Raw genomic sequence first — 14,555 nt, 5'->3', positions numbered from 1 at the left:
AGTATAAAGGGAAAGCCAAGCAAATAAGTACTTCAGAAAAATGTCTAAATTACCAAATGCAACTGGATTCCCCATTTTCCATTAAAAATCATTTGGGAACAAAGTCATTCTCTGTGTTTTAGAAGAAATGTCCTCCTCTACTCACTCCGGGTATCAGCATCACACAGCAGTCAAACCTGTTGATGGCATGAACAAAAACTCAATCGCTAAAAGCATAAGGCTGACTTAGAGAAAGAAAAAAAAAAGAGCTTATGGATCAATACAACCACTTCTTTGAGGTGAATTAGAAAGGGACATTATGTATACATTTATAATAAATACATAACCGTGATAAGTAATCAACATTTAGAAGACTTGCCCTTCACTCTGACAGTGAAATGAAGCGCGGGCTGTGAGTAACAATCCTATGATGATGCCTCATGAAGCAGTTTGCGTATCCACACCGGCAAAGGTATGAATGGCTTAATACAAACTGTACGGAAAAATTCGCCAGTGTGAAAAGCAAACAAACAGAGTAAATAAATACCTTCTTGTTGTGATACACCGTAATTCCAATCTCACCCCTTCCAATCCTTTTTGCCCAAGCCAAAAATGTGATGACAAGCTCAGGACTGGGTGATAGTGGGAGCAGTAATCCCACATAAAACCCTCCTCTGCCACACCTGCATTGAAGACTAGAAAGTCTAGGGATCATCAGCTCAGCTGTTTAGTCAATCTGAAGTGTTAAGACGGTGTATAAAGAGAAAAGTAATCTATACTAGGTGAGTAGTATCCAAATCCCTCACTCATTCACTGGAAACAGGTAGACTTCTGCAGGCACTTAACGCCAATTTCAGCTGAAAATGTCTTTCAAGGATAAGAACGATTGCCTGAGAATGGGAAATGGTTTCCACGAGAAGAAGGAAGCAGAGCCTGCAAGGTTTGCAAGGCCTCTGTGGGATAGTAATTGCTGAGGCAAACTTAAGATGAACAGAGCACTCAGTTTGTTAAATAAATAAAAATGCAAGCGAATTCTAATTTTAATGTAATCCCATAACCATATAGTTTCAGATATTTAAATGTACCAAGGAACCCTTCCCTGTCCTTAGGGCCCACTGTTGAAACTCAGCTGGCATACTCCAACCTGGGACTAAACTGGCAGAAACACTGGGACACCTTAAGTACCATAACACATCACCAGAGAGGGGTAAGCACTCACCACGGGGTATTTAGGCTTCTAGCTCAAAGTACCAACAAAGGAAAGCCATGGTTGCATCTACTCATTGCCTTCATTGATTCCAAGAGGAGGTGTGAACCCAGATTTTCCATGTCCCAAATTTTTAGTCTAATTGAGGGAAGGGGGAAGGTCATCTTGGAGGAAGGAAGAAAGGAGTCTCGGTGTCTTCTTGTAAACTCTCTCACTGAGTAACCCTTTTTGAACCTTGAGTCACCATGTCCCACGTCCCTGGTGACCCATCTGCAGTCACTCTCTTCTTTATAGCCCACTCAACATGTATTAACCACAGCTACTGCCTGCTCTGAGACTATGTACACATTTCACACGCATGAAAACGAAGCCTAAGTTACTAAACCCAGAGGAGAGTTCACGGTTTGAGGAATTAGCCCATACTGAACAAATTCTATAATTTAAACTTTTTGCAGCTTAATTATATTAAGAAACCATTAGACATTTTAAAGAATTAGAACATTGAACTGTTAAATATTAGGCACATGACCCACACCTAATGTAAAGTAAGTTTCTAAAAATGTCCTCAGAAAAACTTAGTAGAAAAACAGGTGTAGGAGAGAATTCAAATGTGACCCATAAGGCCCCAGTATTTAGAAATGAATTGGGATCAGTTCATTCCTTTCCCATGGGGTAACTTGTATAAATGTAATTCTATGGTTTCATAAAACCAGGTCAAGTTTCTGTCCCTTGAGGTCCTTTGGCAATTTGAAGCATGGCAGCACTTTTTCCTGGCTACGAGTTCAAATCTGCACGCGTTCTGGATTTGTGAGAGGAAACGATTAGCCAAGCTGAAAAGAAAGACCCATCCCGATTACAGTGCGCCTTCCACACAGAAAACCACTTACAGGGGTGAAACACGATTTCACAAAACAGTATTTAGATCTACTTGGCTCTTCTCATTCAAGCTGATGAAAATGCCTGTGTTTTTCACCTCAAAAAAAAACCCCACCAATATTTTTCTTTCATCAGCTGGCACACCAAATAAAAGAGCAGGCGACCTTATCACATAACAATGCCAGCAGCTTCAACTGACGACATCTTTCTCCTGTAATGTCAAATGTTTTACTCATGTAGTCATTGTTTGGAACATTTGCAAATACATGTATGCTTCACAATGCATTTCATAACCATTATTTTATTGCCTCTTATGATATCATTGAATTATCTTAATTTCAGTAATAAAACATGTAAAATAAGATGCAACAAGACAAAATCATAGAGGGGGTCATCAGAAAAGGCGAAACTTGTACTTGGTAGACCCACACCAGGAAAGGCTGAGCAGCAACAAACTGAATTCCATGGAAGCTCCACTCCTCCAGGAACAACCTGAAACGACCGTGTTTAACATCATGTCCCATGCCCTGCGTACTGGGGCCTGAACTTCCTTGCAATGAGGCCAGAGTGACAATGGGTTGAGTCTGACCACTCAACTGATCAACACAAACCCCCTCATATGGGACCATGCTCTTCCTGGGTCTACTAAAGCTTCCCCAGCCTATGTAAAGAGCATATTGGCCAGCTCTACACAAGCATCTCATGCATGCCGTTAAGTCCATACGCGGGCCCAAGGCCAGGAGGCACCACGGGCTGCCCCATCTCAGCCCCCGGGCAGGCTGATCTCTGCAGGAACGTCTCCATAGGGACAGGCTCCCATAATGGAGCTTTTAACAACAGATTCAAAGAGCAGAGGAAGCGTAACAGATAAAAAAAAATCAGGGTCTTGCAGCAAATTACTTTCTCGGCATGCGAAAACCTGAGCTCTGCATACTATGGAGGTGGGCTGCTTCTTCCGAAGAAAAATACCCCCCTTTCCTCCACTCTGCCGGGATGATGCTAGAGAAGCTCTGAAAGGTAAAATCTGCTGAAAGTGTATTAATTCTTAGCCACGTCCCACCTGTTGTACCTTGAGGTGGCCTCAAGCCAACCCAACAGCTGTGGCTATACCCAAACATCTCAACTAAAGACCTCACTGATGCACTCTCCAGGAAATGTTATGACTCCTTCCTCACACAATTCGCACGTGTACTCCTGAAAGAGCTATATGCTCTTAAATTAGTGTTTCTAACACATTTTCCTCATAGCTTCTCAAAAAAGTATTTTATACATAGCTATACTTTAAACGGTAAATTACTGTAGCAGGAGCTTTGTTTTCTACTACTATCTTTATTTTTAACATGGTATTTCAGCAGCAAATTAACTTTTAACGGGATCAGTAGAATCATAAGCCATCTACTATACCAAACAATGTAAGACAAAATAATTTATTAGCATTTCATGTTTATTTTTTAACCTGGCCTGTTGAAAGCTATGAGTATCAGAAAGAAAAAAAAAAAAAAAAGAAAAAAAACAAAACACAACCAAAACCCAAACTTGATTCTGCATTGAATTAGAACAGTATACAATAAAATTTGCAACAGAATCGTGTTATTAGTCTTTAGTGTTAGATACAAACGCAGAGAAATAATAAAGTCCTATGTATCATCTACACTGTAAGAACAGTTCTAACAAGCTAAGAGGGAAATATATTAGAAAGAGAACATATGACTTCTCACTTGTACCAGTTCTTATTATAGACTTAATACCACCTGAGGTATTTTCCTTCCCGCTTTTTTAAGCTTTTAAGCAGAAATTTAAGGAAACAGAAAACAATTGGAAAATGGTTCCACTTCCTTCCCACCAAACTATCAGTGAATATCAGAACTAAAATGTGAAAAGTGACAGGTATGGCACACATCTTGGAAGTGCCCATTCCCTTCAGAAAGAGGTAGGCTGCTCCTGTTCTGCAAAAATGAACACAAAAAATCCCAGCAGGGGGTATGAAGCCACAGGTTATACCAAATTCTGATTCTCATTCCTGTCATGAAGCTGCTCTGATTTTCTAAAATTAATTAATATGAAAAAAGACAATACTCACAAAAACATTAAAAAATGCATCATGAATCTATTTTACGCAACAAGTGTTAATTTACAGAACGCTAATCTAAAGCATTTTTTCAATGCTTTCAAACTGTCCCTATGAATGCAAGAAAGTATACAGTAAGACAGCTTCCTACCAAAGATGTCAGCTGATTCTTTTATAGCACTTCCAAATATATTTTGCACATGCTAGGTTTAAAAGATGTATGTAGGCTATTGAAAGCAACAGGACTATCCACATTCTTAAAGTTAAGCATATGGTTTAAAACCACAGCATTTTTATTTTAATGTAAATAGCAAAGTCCTACAGGTGACCTTCTCCAACAAAGAAAGGTTTTTACACCAGGCCAGGAGACTGGAAACAAATTATATGTTTCACGAGGACAGACAACGCTGGCATCCATTAAAACACAATATAAAACCAATTAAAATATTAAGTTTATATTTTTAATACATTTGGAAAAGTATCACTCAAAAAATAATAGCTTTAGTAGTGTTTTTAAAAGAGTGTTCAAACTATTAATAAGCCCTGACTAGATTTATCACCGATAAAAATGTAATGCATTGTTTGTACTTCTTTTAAAAATACAGTACCTATAAACTGTAAGCAGCTTTTTTCTGTCCCACACACAAAGTCATGATCTAGCTCTTTATTAACAAGAAAAAAAAAATCAGAAGTATGGGAACAACATAAAATCAAGGTTACAAAAGACATCATTAAATAGTAATGAAATATATAGTACCTGTTCCTTTTATAGTTTACTTTGTACAACTACTTTCTTTTTGATCCCTTACAATTGTTTTATGTAAGATAATAATGCAAAGCATTTCCCAAAAGTAAGATTTAAAATAAAAAATTCTATCACACAACAATTTGTAAACACGAGCATAAGACATACGTCCTGAACAGCAGCTTTTGGTCCAAATGCAAAATACTATTACCTGTTCTTAGTACAGGATCATTAACAAGTGCTCTAACATGGACGTTATTCAGAGTTGTGAACTTCAATCACGACACTGTCATGCTACAAATGTATTTTAGCTGTCAATTATTCTAAAATGTTTGCAGCAGTCACAGGTATTCCCCTTCTTCCCCCTTCTCCCCAGTCTCCTCCCATTCCAGTATGTCGCTGTTATTTTCTCAGCCAGGTACTCTGTACATACACCTGTGTATGGCCCTCTCAGTCAGTCATGTAATCTAAGGAACAAATTAAACAATAAAAATACATGTCTAATAGTTAAGATGCATTTTTTTCAGTATTTTTAATATCATATAAAATTATAATGTAATAGGAAAACTTGTCTGAAAGCTTAGCTTGAACCTGAGCTTGTTTTGGGTCAAAAGGAATTTAAGCAGAATTTATCCATTTGGCTAATTCAGAGAATAATTCTACAAATTCTAAGGACAAATAAAATTTAATGACCAAAAGATCCTCTTATTTTAATGGAAAAAAAGAGCATCCAGTTAGTGTGGCGTGGCAAGGTGTACCAGGAAATTTTAATTACACCTGCTCCACTGTTTCTGGACTATGGCTAACTTCAGCCTTCCAATGGACATGAAATCCCACTGTTTGATATTTTTAACCAAAAAAAAAATCTGTTCTTTTTCATACTAAAGTAACTTTCTTCTTTACAAGGAAGATGCATAGTATACAGGATGCAAAGAAAACATCTACAGTAAATCAGTCTTGGAGCGAACAGGGTACTTTTAAACAGACTAATGAACAGAAAGTTAGGTAGGTGTTACCCACACAAATATTCTCAGAGGTGCATAACAAAAAAACTTTAAACTGTTTTATTGCATCTAAATCATATCATTAAGAATATTAGAAAACAGGTTTAGACTATTTTAGAAAGTTTTTCTTTCTTCCCAAAAAACTGTTTGGATACACACAACTTAAAGGATCTTCCCATACACTCCTGCAAATTGTATCATGAGTGTTCATACACCTGCCACAGGGGGACGTTGACTTTAAATGCAATTATCACAGAACAACGTTTAAAGCAATGTGAACCGAAAGACATGTTGTGATCCATTTCCTCCATCACAACTCATGCAAGCAGCTTCATTAGTTTTGGTGAATGTATCTGAACTGCCGCTCAGGGTCCTTTCAGTCCAATATCCCATCTCTAAAAGAGACCGATGAAAATTCACAGGAGATAATGCAAGTTTACAATCTTTACAGAGTTATCCTTCCCCGGTGTAGTTTCCCAGCTCATCGCTATCAGTGATTTACAGTAAAGAATCCCAAACTGGGACTTAACTGTATGTTCAAAAGCTGATCCTTCCTCTCACAAAATTCAGTGACAGCATTTTTCTACTTTATGCTATGGAAAATATGCTACTACCTTTTTCTTTTCTTTCCACTAAAAAAAAAAAAAAAAAAAAGTTTAAAACAGTCCACAGTTATTCACAGTTAATGCTAAAATTCCGTATTTGATAGATTACACTTCAATAGTCTGCACTGCTTAAGAAATGAAACATCAGCACTTGTTAGGAGATGCCCCCGGCTGAGCACCGTATCAGATAAATAAGCAGAACATAGTGGGTTAAGGACAAAGTTACTCCTCAAAGCAACCTGGATTTTATAATTTCAAATCATAGACATTCCTTGATTCTAAATATAAAGATTTTTGGTTTATGTTTCAGAATTTTTGAAAATAATTTAAATGATAATTGAAAAAGAAGAATTCTTCCTTAATGCACACTGCAGAAATTATCTATATATGAATTAACTCTCTGGATCATAATAGCTTTTTGCAGATGACTCTCCAGCTCTATCATTTAAATACGTATTTAGGCAACTAAAAATTTACTGTCAATTCATATTATGTCAGTCCACATTATGGCGCTGTTACAGTATGCACATTTAAAGATTATTGAAAAAATTACTGTTCATGTGCAGTATTTAATTTGCAAAAGGTTAATAACTATTTTAAAACAATGAATGGAATTAACTCATAATGCAAAGCAGATGCCCCAAACGTTATTTTTAAAACAAAACATATTTAACTTATAAAAGAACAAAGAGGATCTAAATCCAGTCCGGTTGCTTAAAAACAGACAGGCATCATGGTTGTTTCGGACTCTCAGTTCGCTGGCTCATAGAATTTTGATAAAACTCAGTAGTTTCTGACTGCTCCCTCTGCTATCCAGCAGGCAGAAATGAATTTTTACAGCTAAACTTGTAAAGCTCCTCCATGAAGAGGCAAAACTGGCAACGCTGAAAGAGATTTACCTGTACCAGACCAGCAGAAATAATTTAATATATCTATGATATAGTTCAAAAGGGAAATATTAAAATTCAATCCAGTGTATGACAATTCTCTGCTTCATACGCAATACACTTTAGATGATGAATCGCAGCAATAGGCAAAAACAGCCGGCTGGAACGATCTAGTGACAGGAGAAAACAGAAGAAATACTAAATGGCAGTCAAACAAAATTATCATTTCCAACAAACGTTCGGAACACAGTCCAGGTTACAAAATATGAGGCAGACAAGTAGGAAGTAAGATTACTTTAAGTGCATTTTGGTTTACGGTGCTGCGGAGTAGCAGACGTGGGTGGGCGCAGCGGCCCCCCGAGCGCCGGCCCCTGGGGACGGGCGGTGGGACGTGGGGTCCCGGCATCCTGGGGGGGACCACCAGCCCCCAGCATCGTGCCTGCAGCTCCAGCAAGAGAGCAGAGGCCTAACACCAAACTGAGCATTTGGAAAGAGAGCGAGCAGTGGTTTGCTTTCACACAGTCCGTTCTGGTAAGGAAAGCTGATAGAAAACTGGCAACAAAACTGTGCATTTTTATATAAACTACAGGTACCAGTGAAAGATTTCATAATTAAAAAAAAAAAAAAAATTACCAATATTCACAGCTGGAAGATAAAGGAGGTATCAAATTGGATACTTCAGGAAAATCATGTGAAGCAATCAGGAAAAAATGTCCCTATGTCTCTATGCCCACCCCGGCAGCCCCTCACAGGAGCCGCACCGGTGGTGTTGCACGACGGGCAGCAAACCTGCACCGGGGAGAAGTGTTCCCCTCCTCAAATACCAGACACTGCCAGGGACTAAGTGTCAGGTTAAAGGCATAAATAGTCTGCTGTGTTGTAATAAGTTTGGTTCAAAGACCTCAGCTTCTAATTCAGAATATTTACCGATAAATAAATATCATAAGATGGATGTTAAAGTTCTGTTATTGCAAGCACCTGGAGTCTTTCAGGTTTTTTAAGTCTGAGGTAGCCACCTCCAAACATGTTACTCCCTCTTTATAGTTACTACAATTTATTCTCTGGCCTTCCAGAAGTCATCTTTGCTTGCAAAACCCACCATATTTCTGCTGATTATATTTTAGTAATCTGTGACAAGAAGGAAGGTCATCAATATAAACCACAGATACTATATATTTGACATTCCTTCCAGCTGCACTCGCTGACCTGTCCCTTTGAAATATCTATGATCTATATTAACCTATCTGGGTGAGATACTCCTTTAATTAATACAAACAAAAAAAAATAAACAACAACTATGCAAGCTTGCAGTATTCAGTAAAGAGGGACATGCTAGGTCCACATAATTTGAGAAGAGCAGGAATTACCAGAGACTTAATAACTGCCATGTAAGACAGGCTTTGAAAAGAATTGTTTCATGTTCAGCATCCTTCCCCTTTATAGTAAAAAAATCAATTAGTTTGTTTTCCAAAATTTGTAAATACCTCCCAAACAGTGCAAATAATTCCCTGCTTTAGGTATGAATGTCAATGAACTCATTCAAAATCATCCTCAAATGTCAGAAAAGATTAACATATCCTGGCCACAGGAGGAAGGTCAGAAGAAGGCACACGCTTTTAGTCTTTACTCGGGTGGGCACGATCCAAAGCCAGGCTAAGTACGTGGGAAAACTCCACGAAGGGACCCAGCATAGTAAAATTCCACGACAAGTGCTTGAAACACAAGAGACCAGAAACAATCTGAGATCAATAGCTTCCAGGTCATCAATCCTAGCCAGGTGACATCCAGTGCACAGTTCGCTACTCTCTTTCACACACACATTCAAGAAACCTGACTCGATTGGCATCTAGTAGCTTTAAATGTTTTCCATGTTTTGCCTTTATCCTTCCCCTATTTGTTTGGCATATGGCTTTCTAGCATCCCATTAATGTCAAACCGTTTAATCAGAATGTAAGCTAAATGCACAGTTTGCTATTTCCTGGATTTCTCTTTGGCGACCAGTGCTTTTTATGAGCAAAATAAAAGCAAAGGTCAGTATGACCAGAAAAGAAAAGTCATCTTCCATAACGGAAGCTTATTTTTCCAGTGAACTGATACAGAAGTCTAATTTAGAAAAAGGTCCTTTAGTATCATGTTATTATTAGGAGAATCACAAATAAACACAGAAACCAATTCACTTTACAGACCTCCACATTAAGCATTCAATAGAAAATCCCTTGGTGTTTTATTGATTTTTGTTTTATTGATTTTTTTTAAACAGCAATATCACAGTTAAAATGTATCATTTTGGTGAAACACGTCTAAAACTTTTCCATCTCGAAATAAGTTATTACAAATTATTTCCACAGCAACTGGCAACTAACGATTCAATCCATTTAAACAACAACAAAGTAATGGCTTTATTTGGATGCCTTTTTTGATTAAATAACGTATTAACCTTGATGAAGCTTTCCAAAGAGGGATTAGCGTACTCGAGTGCATCAGCTGATTATGAGACAAATATAACAGTGATAAGATGCTGGTTCAAAATTTTTGAATCTGATGAGTATAACAATTTAGCTGCGAGGATGGGGTTGGCTCTCACAGCTTCCATCTCAACAGTTAAGTGTCCATCCAGGATACAAAAAGACATCACCCAGCTAAAGTGTGCAGTAGCTGAGAGTCTGGAAAGGTCGCTCAAATCACTAAACCAAGCAGATCAAAATATCCTGCATAATTACTGTAACGTCAGAAATAATTAAAAATAATTAATTTGTAAGCAAAGAAGAATCAGAATGAAATGTATCGGAGGAGGAACCCAGAAAGTAAGTACAGCTTTATCTTCTGATGATATCACCCGTTTTGACCAAAACTCACTGACCCACTTTGCTTTATTCGTCTATACTGTAATAATACATTTTGCATACCTATTGTATATCCTTTCCATTAAGTTATTTGCTTAATGGCTGTATAAATAAGTCTACTACAATTATGCTTTTTAAGGGTCAAATCCTATCCACTTCTGAAGCCACTACTGTAATTTCTACTATGCTGGATGGCAACACAGCAGACCTCAGAAACAGCTGAAATACGGCCGATTCTATGCTGTTGACATAATCAACCCATGTCACAACCAGGCTGCCAAACCCTTTTATAGCCCTGCCAAGTCCAGGAATTGGTGTCCCCATTACTTTTCCCCCTCCTCACAAAAAAAAAAAAAAAAAAGAAAAAGAAAAAAGTTTTGCTTTGTTTAATCTCACGTGTTCAAATTACAGTTCACACAGTATGACTGTAGCAAAATAAAACTTCTATCAGTTTATTTTAAGGACCCAATCTTGGAAGTCGTGCAGAGCTCTTACAAGTTAAATGCCGCACACGCAGCCAAAAAAAAAAAGAAAAAAAAAGTCTAAGAGCAGCTATTAATATTCATGTTGATTCCACACGAAACAACAGCAGAGTTACCCGAGCAGCTACAGTTATGTCAGCGCTTGGAAGTTATTCCAGGCTGTTTTGTCCTGCTGCCCTGAATATTCAGGAACTTCAACAATCCATCCGGCAACAGCTACTGCAGAGTGAGTGCTTTGCTTCGCCTGGCCCTATGCTAATGAGCCCCAAGTACCCTCAGCTACCTCAGTCAGGGGGGAAGGAGGGAATGTCACACCCCCCGCCACCGGGGAAGGGCAGGAGCGCGGCATCGCACGGGGTTAATTCCCCACGTGTTGGCTGTTGCTGCACCTTGAGAGCTGACAATGGGAAAGTGAAACGAGCCCGCTCTGTTTATTTGCGCCTAATTAAAGTAGGATCGGGACTCTGACTACGGCCGAGCCTGCGCTGCCTCTGAAGTTCCCACCGCCCCCCCAGCGCGGCACAACCTGAGCCCCCCAGCCCAGCCGCCCCCGCCCCAGGCAGGGGGAGCCCCCGGGAACTGGAGGCGCTTCCGACCGCTCTGATCTCGGGGTCACGGCAGTTATGCGATCTCTTCTCCGTATCAAGCAGATTCAGCCCCGTAACCTACAGATCGAGAGATAACAGCCCCACGCTTTCGCCCTGCGTTGCAAAGCAGGCTGCTGTTGCAGCCGGAATTTCCCTTTTGCCAGCTCCTTCTCCAGCCCCCATGCCCCCCAACACCCCTTCCCCGGTTGTGCCAAGTTTGGGGCTTCACCTCTCCTCCGCGACCCGCGGGGTGAGCGGGGAGGGGAGCGCGGCGGTTCCCGCGCACCGCCCGCAGCCAGACCGCTGCCCTCCCGCCCCCGGCGCCATCCTCGCCAGCGCGCCCGCGTTATTCTGCGCGGTAACGCGATTCAGCCTTGCCAAATCCCTCCCGCGCCCCCGGCTGCCCCCGTCGCCTCCACCCCGGCTGGCGGGAGCCGGGAGCTGTTCGCACCTGCTCCTCGGGGACCGACCCCCCCCACACGCCCCACCCCGGGGTAGCAGGCCAGCCCGGCCGCCTGGCACCTCTCCCCGCTACCCCCGAGCAAAGCAGCCGCCACCTCATCCTCCTCCTCCTCCCTCGCCGTCTTCCCGCCCTCCCGCCCCCCCCCCGCCGCGGTCGCCATGTGGCAACTGCCTCATAGACCTATACAAAAAGTGCACGTGCCCCGTCGGATACATGACAGCAGCTGATGGCCCGGTGGCTTCCATCCACCCCGGGCAGGGCCCTCCGCCCGGGAGGCAGCTCCGCGCCCCATCCCATTTACGCAAAACCCGAGTGTCTGTGTACCCCCCCACACCCCGACCAGGACCGCTCCCCGCCCACTCCTGTTCACCCTTCAGGCAGTTTTTTCCCCAATGTTGCCCGTTTTGAAGATATATCCAGGGACAAACTTGGCGGGGGGTGGGGGGGAGCGGTCAGAAAGCACTTTTTGGCCCCCGCTGCCCCATCCTTCACCGCGCGTAAGCAGCGCCCGTGCCGGGGATAGAGACGGGGACAATGACAAGGCGACACTTGCACGGCACGGAGGGAGAGGGGCAGAGACACTTCTCCTTCCTCTCTCCCTCCGTCCGAGCAAGAAGCGGCGCGGTCGGCCGCGGAGGAGGCCGGCTGGCCGCCGGGGCACCGAGACAGACGGAGGGAGGGACGGCGCGCATGTGGCCGCAGGGCCCGGGCCGCCCCCCCCGGGCCCGCGCGGTGCCAGCGGGAAGCGGCGCAGCGCCCGCCCGGGCCGCACCGCGCGGGGGTGGGACGGGGGCGGCGGCGGGGAGCGGGGCGGGGGGGGGCTGGCGGTGTGTGCGTGTGCCTTGCGGCGGTTACCTGGCGTTAGTGCAGTCGTTGTAGAGGGTCTCGAAATCCTTCCTGGAGATGAGTTTGCAGCGGTTGACCCCGGGCTGGATGGCCCCCAGCCCCCTCAGGATGCGGACCTGCTCCACGTTGCAGACCACGGGCGTGATCTCCAGCCGCTTCAGCTTGGTGTAGACCGTGTGCAAGCCCCCCACCAAGTGCTTCAGGAAGAGGTCGAAAGCCTGGGGCAGGCAGATGAGCTCGCAGCCCTCCACGGTGAAGGAGGCCACTTTGGCCCCCCTCAGATCCACCATCTTGCACTCGTTATTCTGGGGGGTGTTCTCCACCGGGGACGGGGTCGAGTACACCGGCTTGCCGGGCAAGCTGCTGGCCGCGCTGGCCGCGCTGGCATTGGGAGTGGAGGTGCCGCCGTTGCCGCCGCCGCCGCCGCTGCTGCCGCCGCCGCCGGTGCCCAGGCTGGGGCTGCCGCCGCCGCCGCCGCTGCTGCCGTTACCGCCGCTGGTGGTGGAGGTGACTGTGGCCGCCGCTGCCGCCGCCGCTGCGATGGGCTCCGGCCGGAATAGGTTTGTCCCCGAAGCGGCCGGCGGGGGAGCGATGGACGGAGACGGAGAGGAGGTGGCCGACGAGGAGGTGGTGGTGGTGGTGGTGCAGGCGGCAGAAGTTGAGACCGGAGGCTGAGGGGGGACCAGCTGGGTCGGAGGGATCAAAGCAGCCGGTACGGCCATGGTCACATATACGGCGGAGGGGGCAGGGGGAGGGGGGGAAAGTTCCCACACACACACGCAGGGGAAAGGGGAAAATTAAAAAAATAATACTAATAAAAAAAAAAAAAGGAAAGGAGAGAAGGGAGGAGGGGGGAGAAGAAGGGGGGGATAACCCCGGATCAGGTGCTGCGGCGAGCGAGAGAGCAGGGGGCAGAGTGAGAGAGAGAAACGCACAAAGTGTCCCGCAAGTGGGGACGGAGGAGGAGGAGGAGGAGGAGAAGTCCGCTCCGGGCGGCGGGGCTGGGGCCGAGGGGAGGGGGAGGGCAGTTTCTTTTTGTGGTCCTTGCTCTAGCACCACGTTAAAGACGAAGGTGAAAAGGAGGAGGTTTGAAGGACTTCGGTTCTCTCTGGCAAGTACATTGATCAAAGATTGAGAGGGGAATGACAGAGAGAAAATGAGCTGGGAAGTGCTGCCTGCCGCCGCTCGCTCGCTGGACGAGTTGTTGTTGTCACACGGTGCGGAGGGGAGGAGCTCCGGCAACTTGAAATACCCTTTGAAGCAGCAAAAGGCTCACTCACTAGTATTAACCCAAATTATCCAACCAGGAACCCGGAGCAAGGAAATAGGGAGAGAAGTCCCTGTTCCTCCCCCCACACCCCTCCTCTTCAGGAACCGTTAGATTACATGTTTCATATTTCACCCCACCAGAGACGAGATGTAATTTTCCCAGCCCTTTTCAGCAGTCGCTTGTCAACACAGTTTGTGGAGAAACACGAGCGTCTCCAGCGCGGCCCCCGAAGCCGGGCAGGAGCGGGGAAGCCGGGACGCGGGGCGGGCGCTGGCCGCACACCTTGCCGGGGCTGGGGCGGGGGCACCCGCGGACAAAAGCAGAAACCTCCGGACGGGTCTGTTGCTCTTGTTGTTGTTTTCCCGCGACCTCAAACGCTCCTCCCGGCGGGGTGGGAGTTGCTACTGAAAGTCCGGCGGCAGCGCCAAGGCCCTTTTGTTGCGCGGGCGGCGGTGGCTGCGCGGGGCGCGCAAGGGCATCCCCGGGCGGCGGTTTCCGCGGGGGACCTTCCTGCGTGGGGCCGCGGATCACAAGGACGGGGCACGGCGGCGGAGAAGCCGCACCGAGGGGGCTGCGACGGCACCGAAGTAACTTAGGAGAGGGGAAGGTGCGCGTCCCGGCCCGCCCCGCGCAGGTACCGTCGTGCAATAGGCGGCGGCGCCGCGCAGAAACCGCGCAGCGCCGAACCCCGCC

At 44.9% G+C, this 14,555-nt stretch overlaps 1 protein-coding gene across 6 annotated transcripts in view; it reads right to left on the bottom strand.

The window, feature by feature from the left end:
• The window catches only part of DACH1 (dachshund family transcription factor 1), a 364,799-nt gene extending 350,960 nt beyond the window's left edge, over nucleotides 1-13,839 (bottom strand). For all 6 annotated transcript variants that reach the window (XM_065655524.1, XM_065655504.1, XM_065655514.1 and 3 more), the window contains exon 1: nucleotides 12,602-13,839. In XM_065655524.1, coding sequence (XP_065511596.1) covers nucleotides 12,602-13,314 — 713 coding nt within the window. In that variant the 5' untranslated portion in view covers nucleotides 13,315-13,839. The remainder of the gene's footprint in view (nucleotides 1-12,601) is intronic.
• Between the last annotated feature and the right edge of the window lie 716 nt (nucleotides 13,840-14,555).

The sequence above is a fragment of the Caloenas nicobarica genome, chromosome 1 (genome assembly GCF_036013445.1).
Source record: "Caloenas nicobarica isolate bCalNic1 chromosome 1, bCalNic1.hap1, whole genome shotgun sequence".
Classification (NCBI taxonomy): domain Eukaryota; kingdom Metazoa; phylum Chordata; class Aves; order Columbiformes; family Columbidae; genus Caloenas; species Caloenas nicobarica.
The sequence above is the reverse complement of the archived record's forward strand: the minus strand, read 5'-3'. Positions and strand labels throughout refer to the sequence as shown.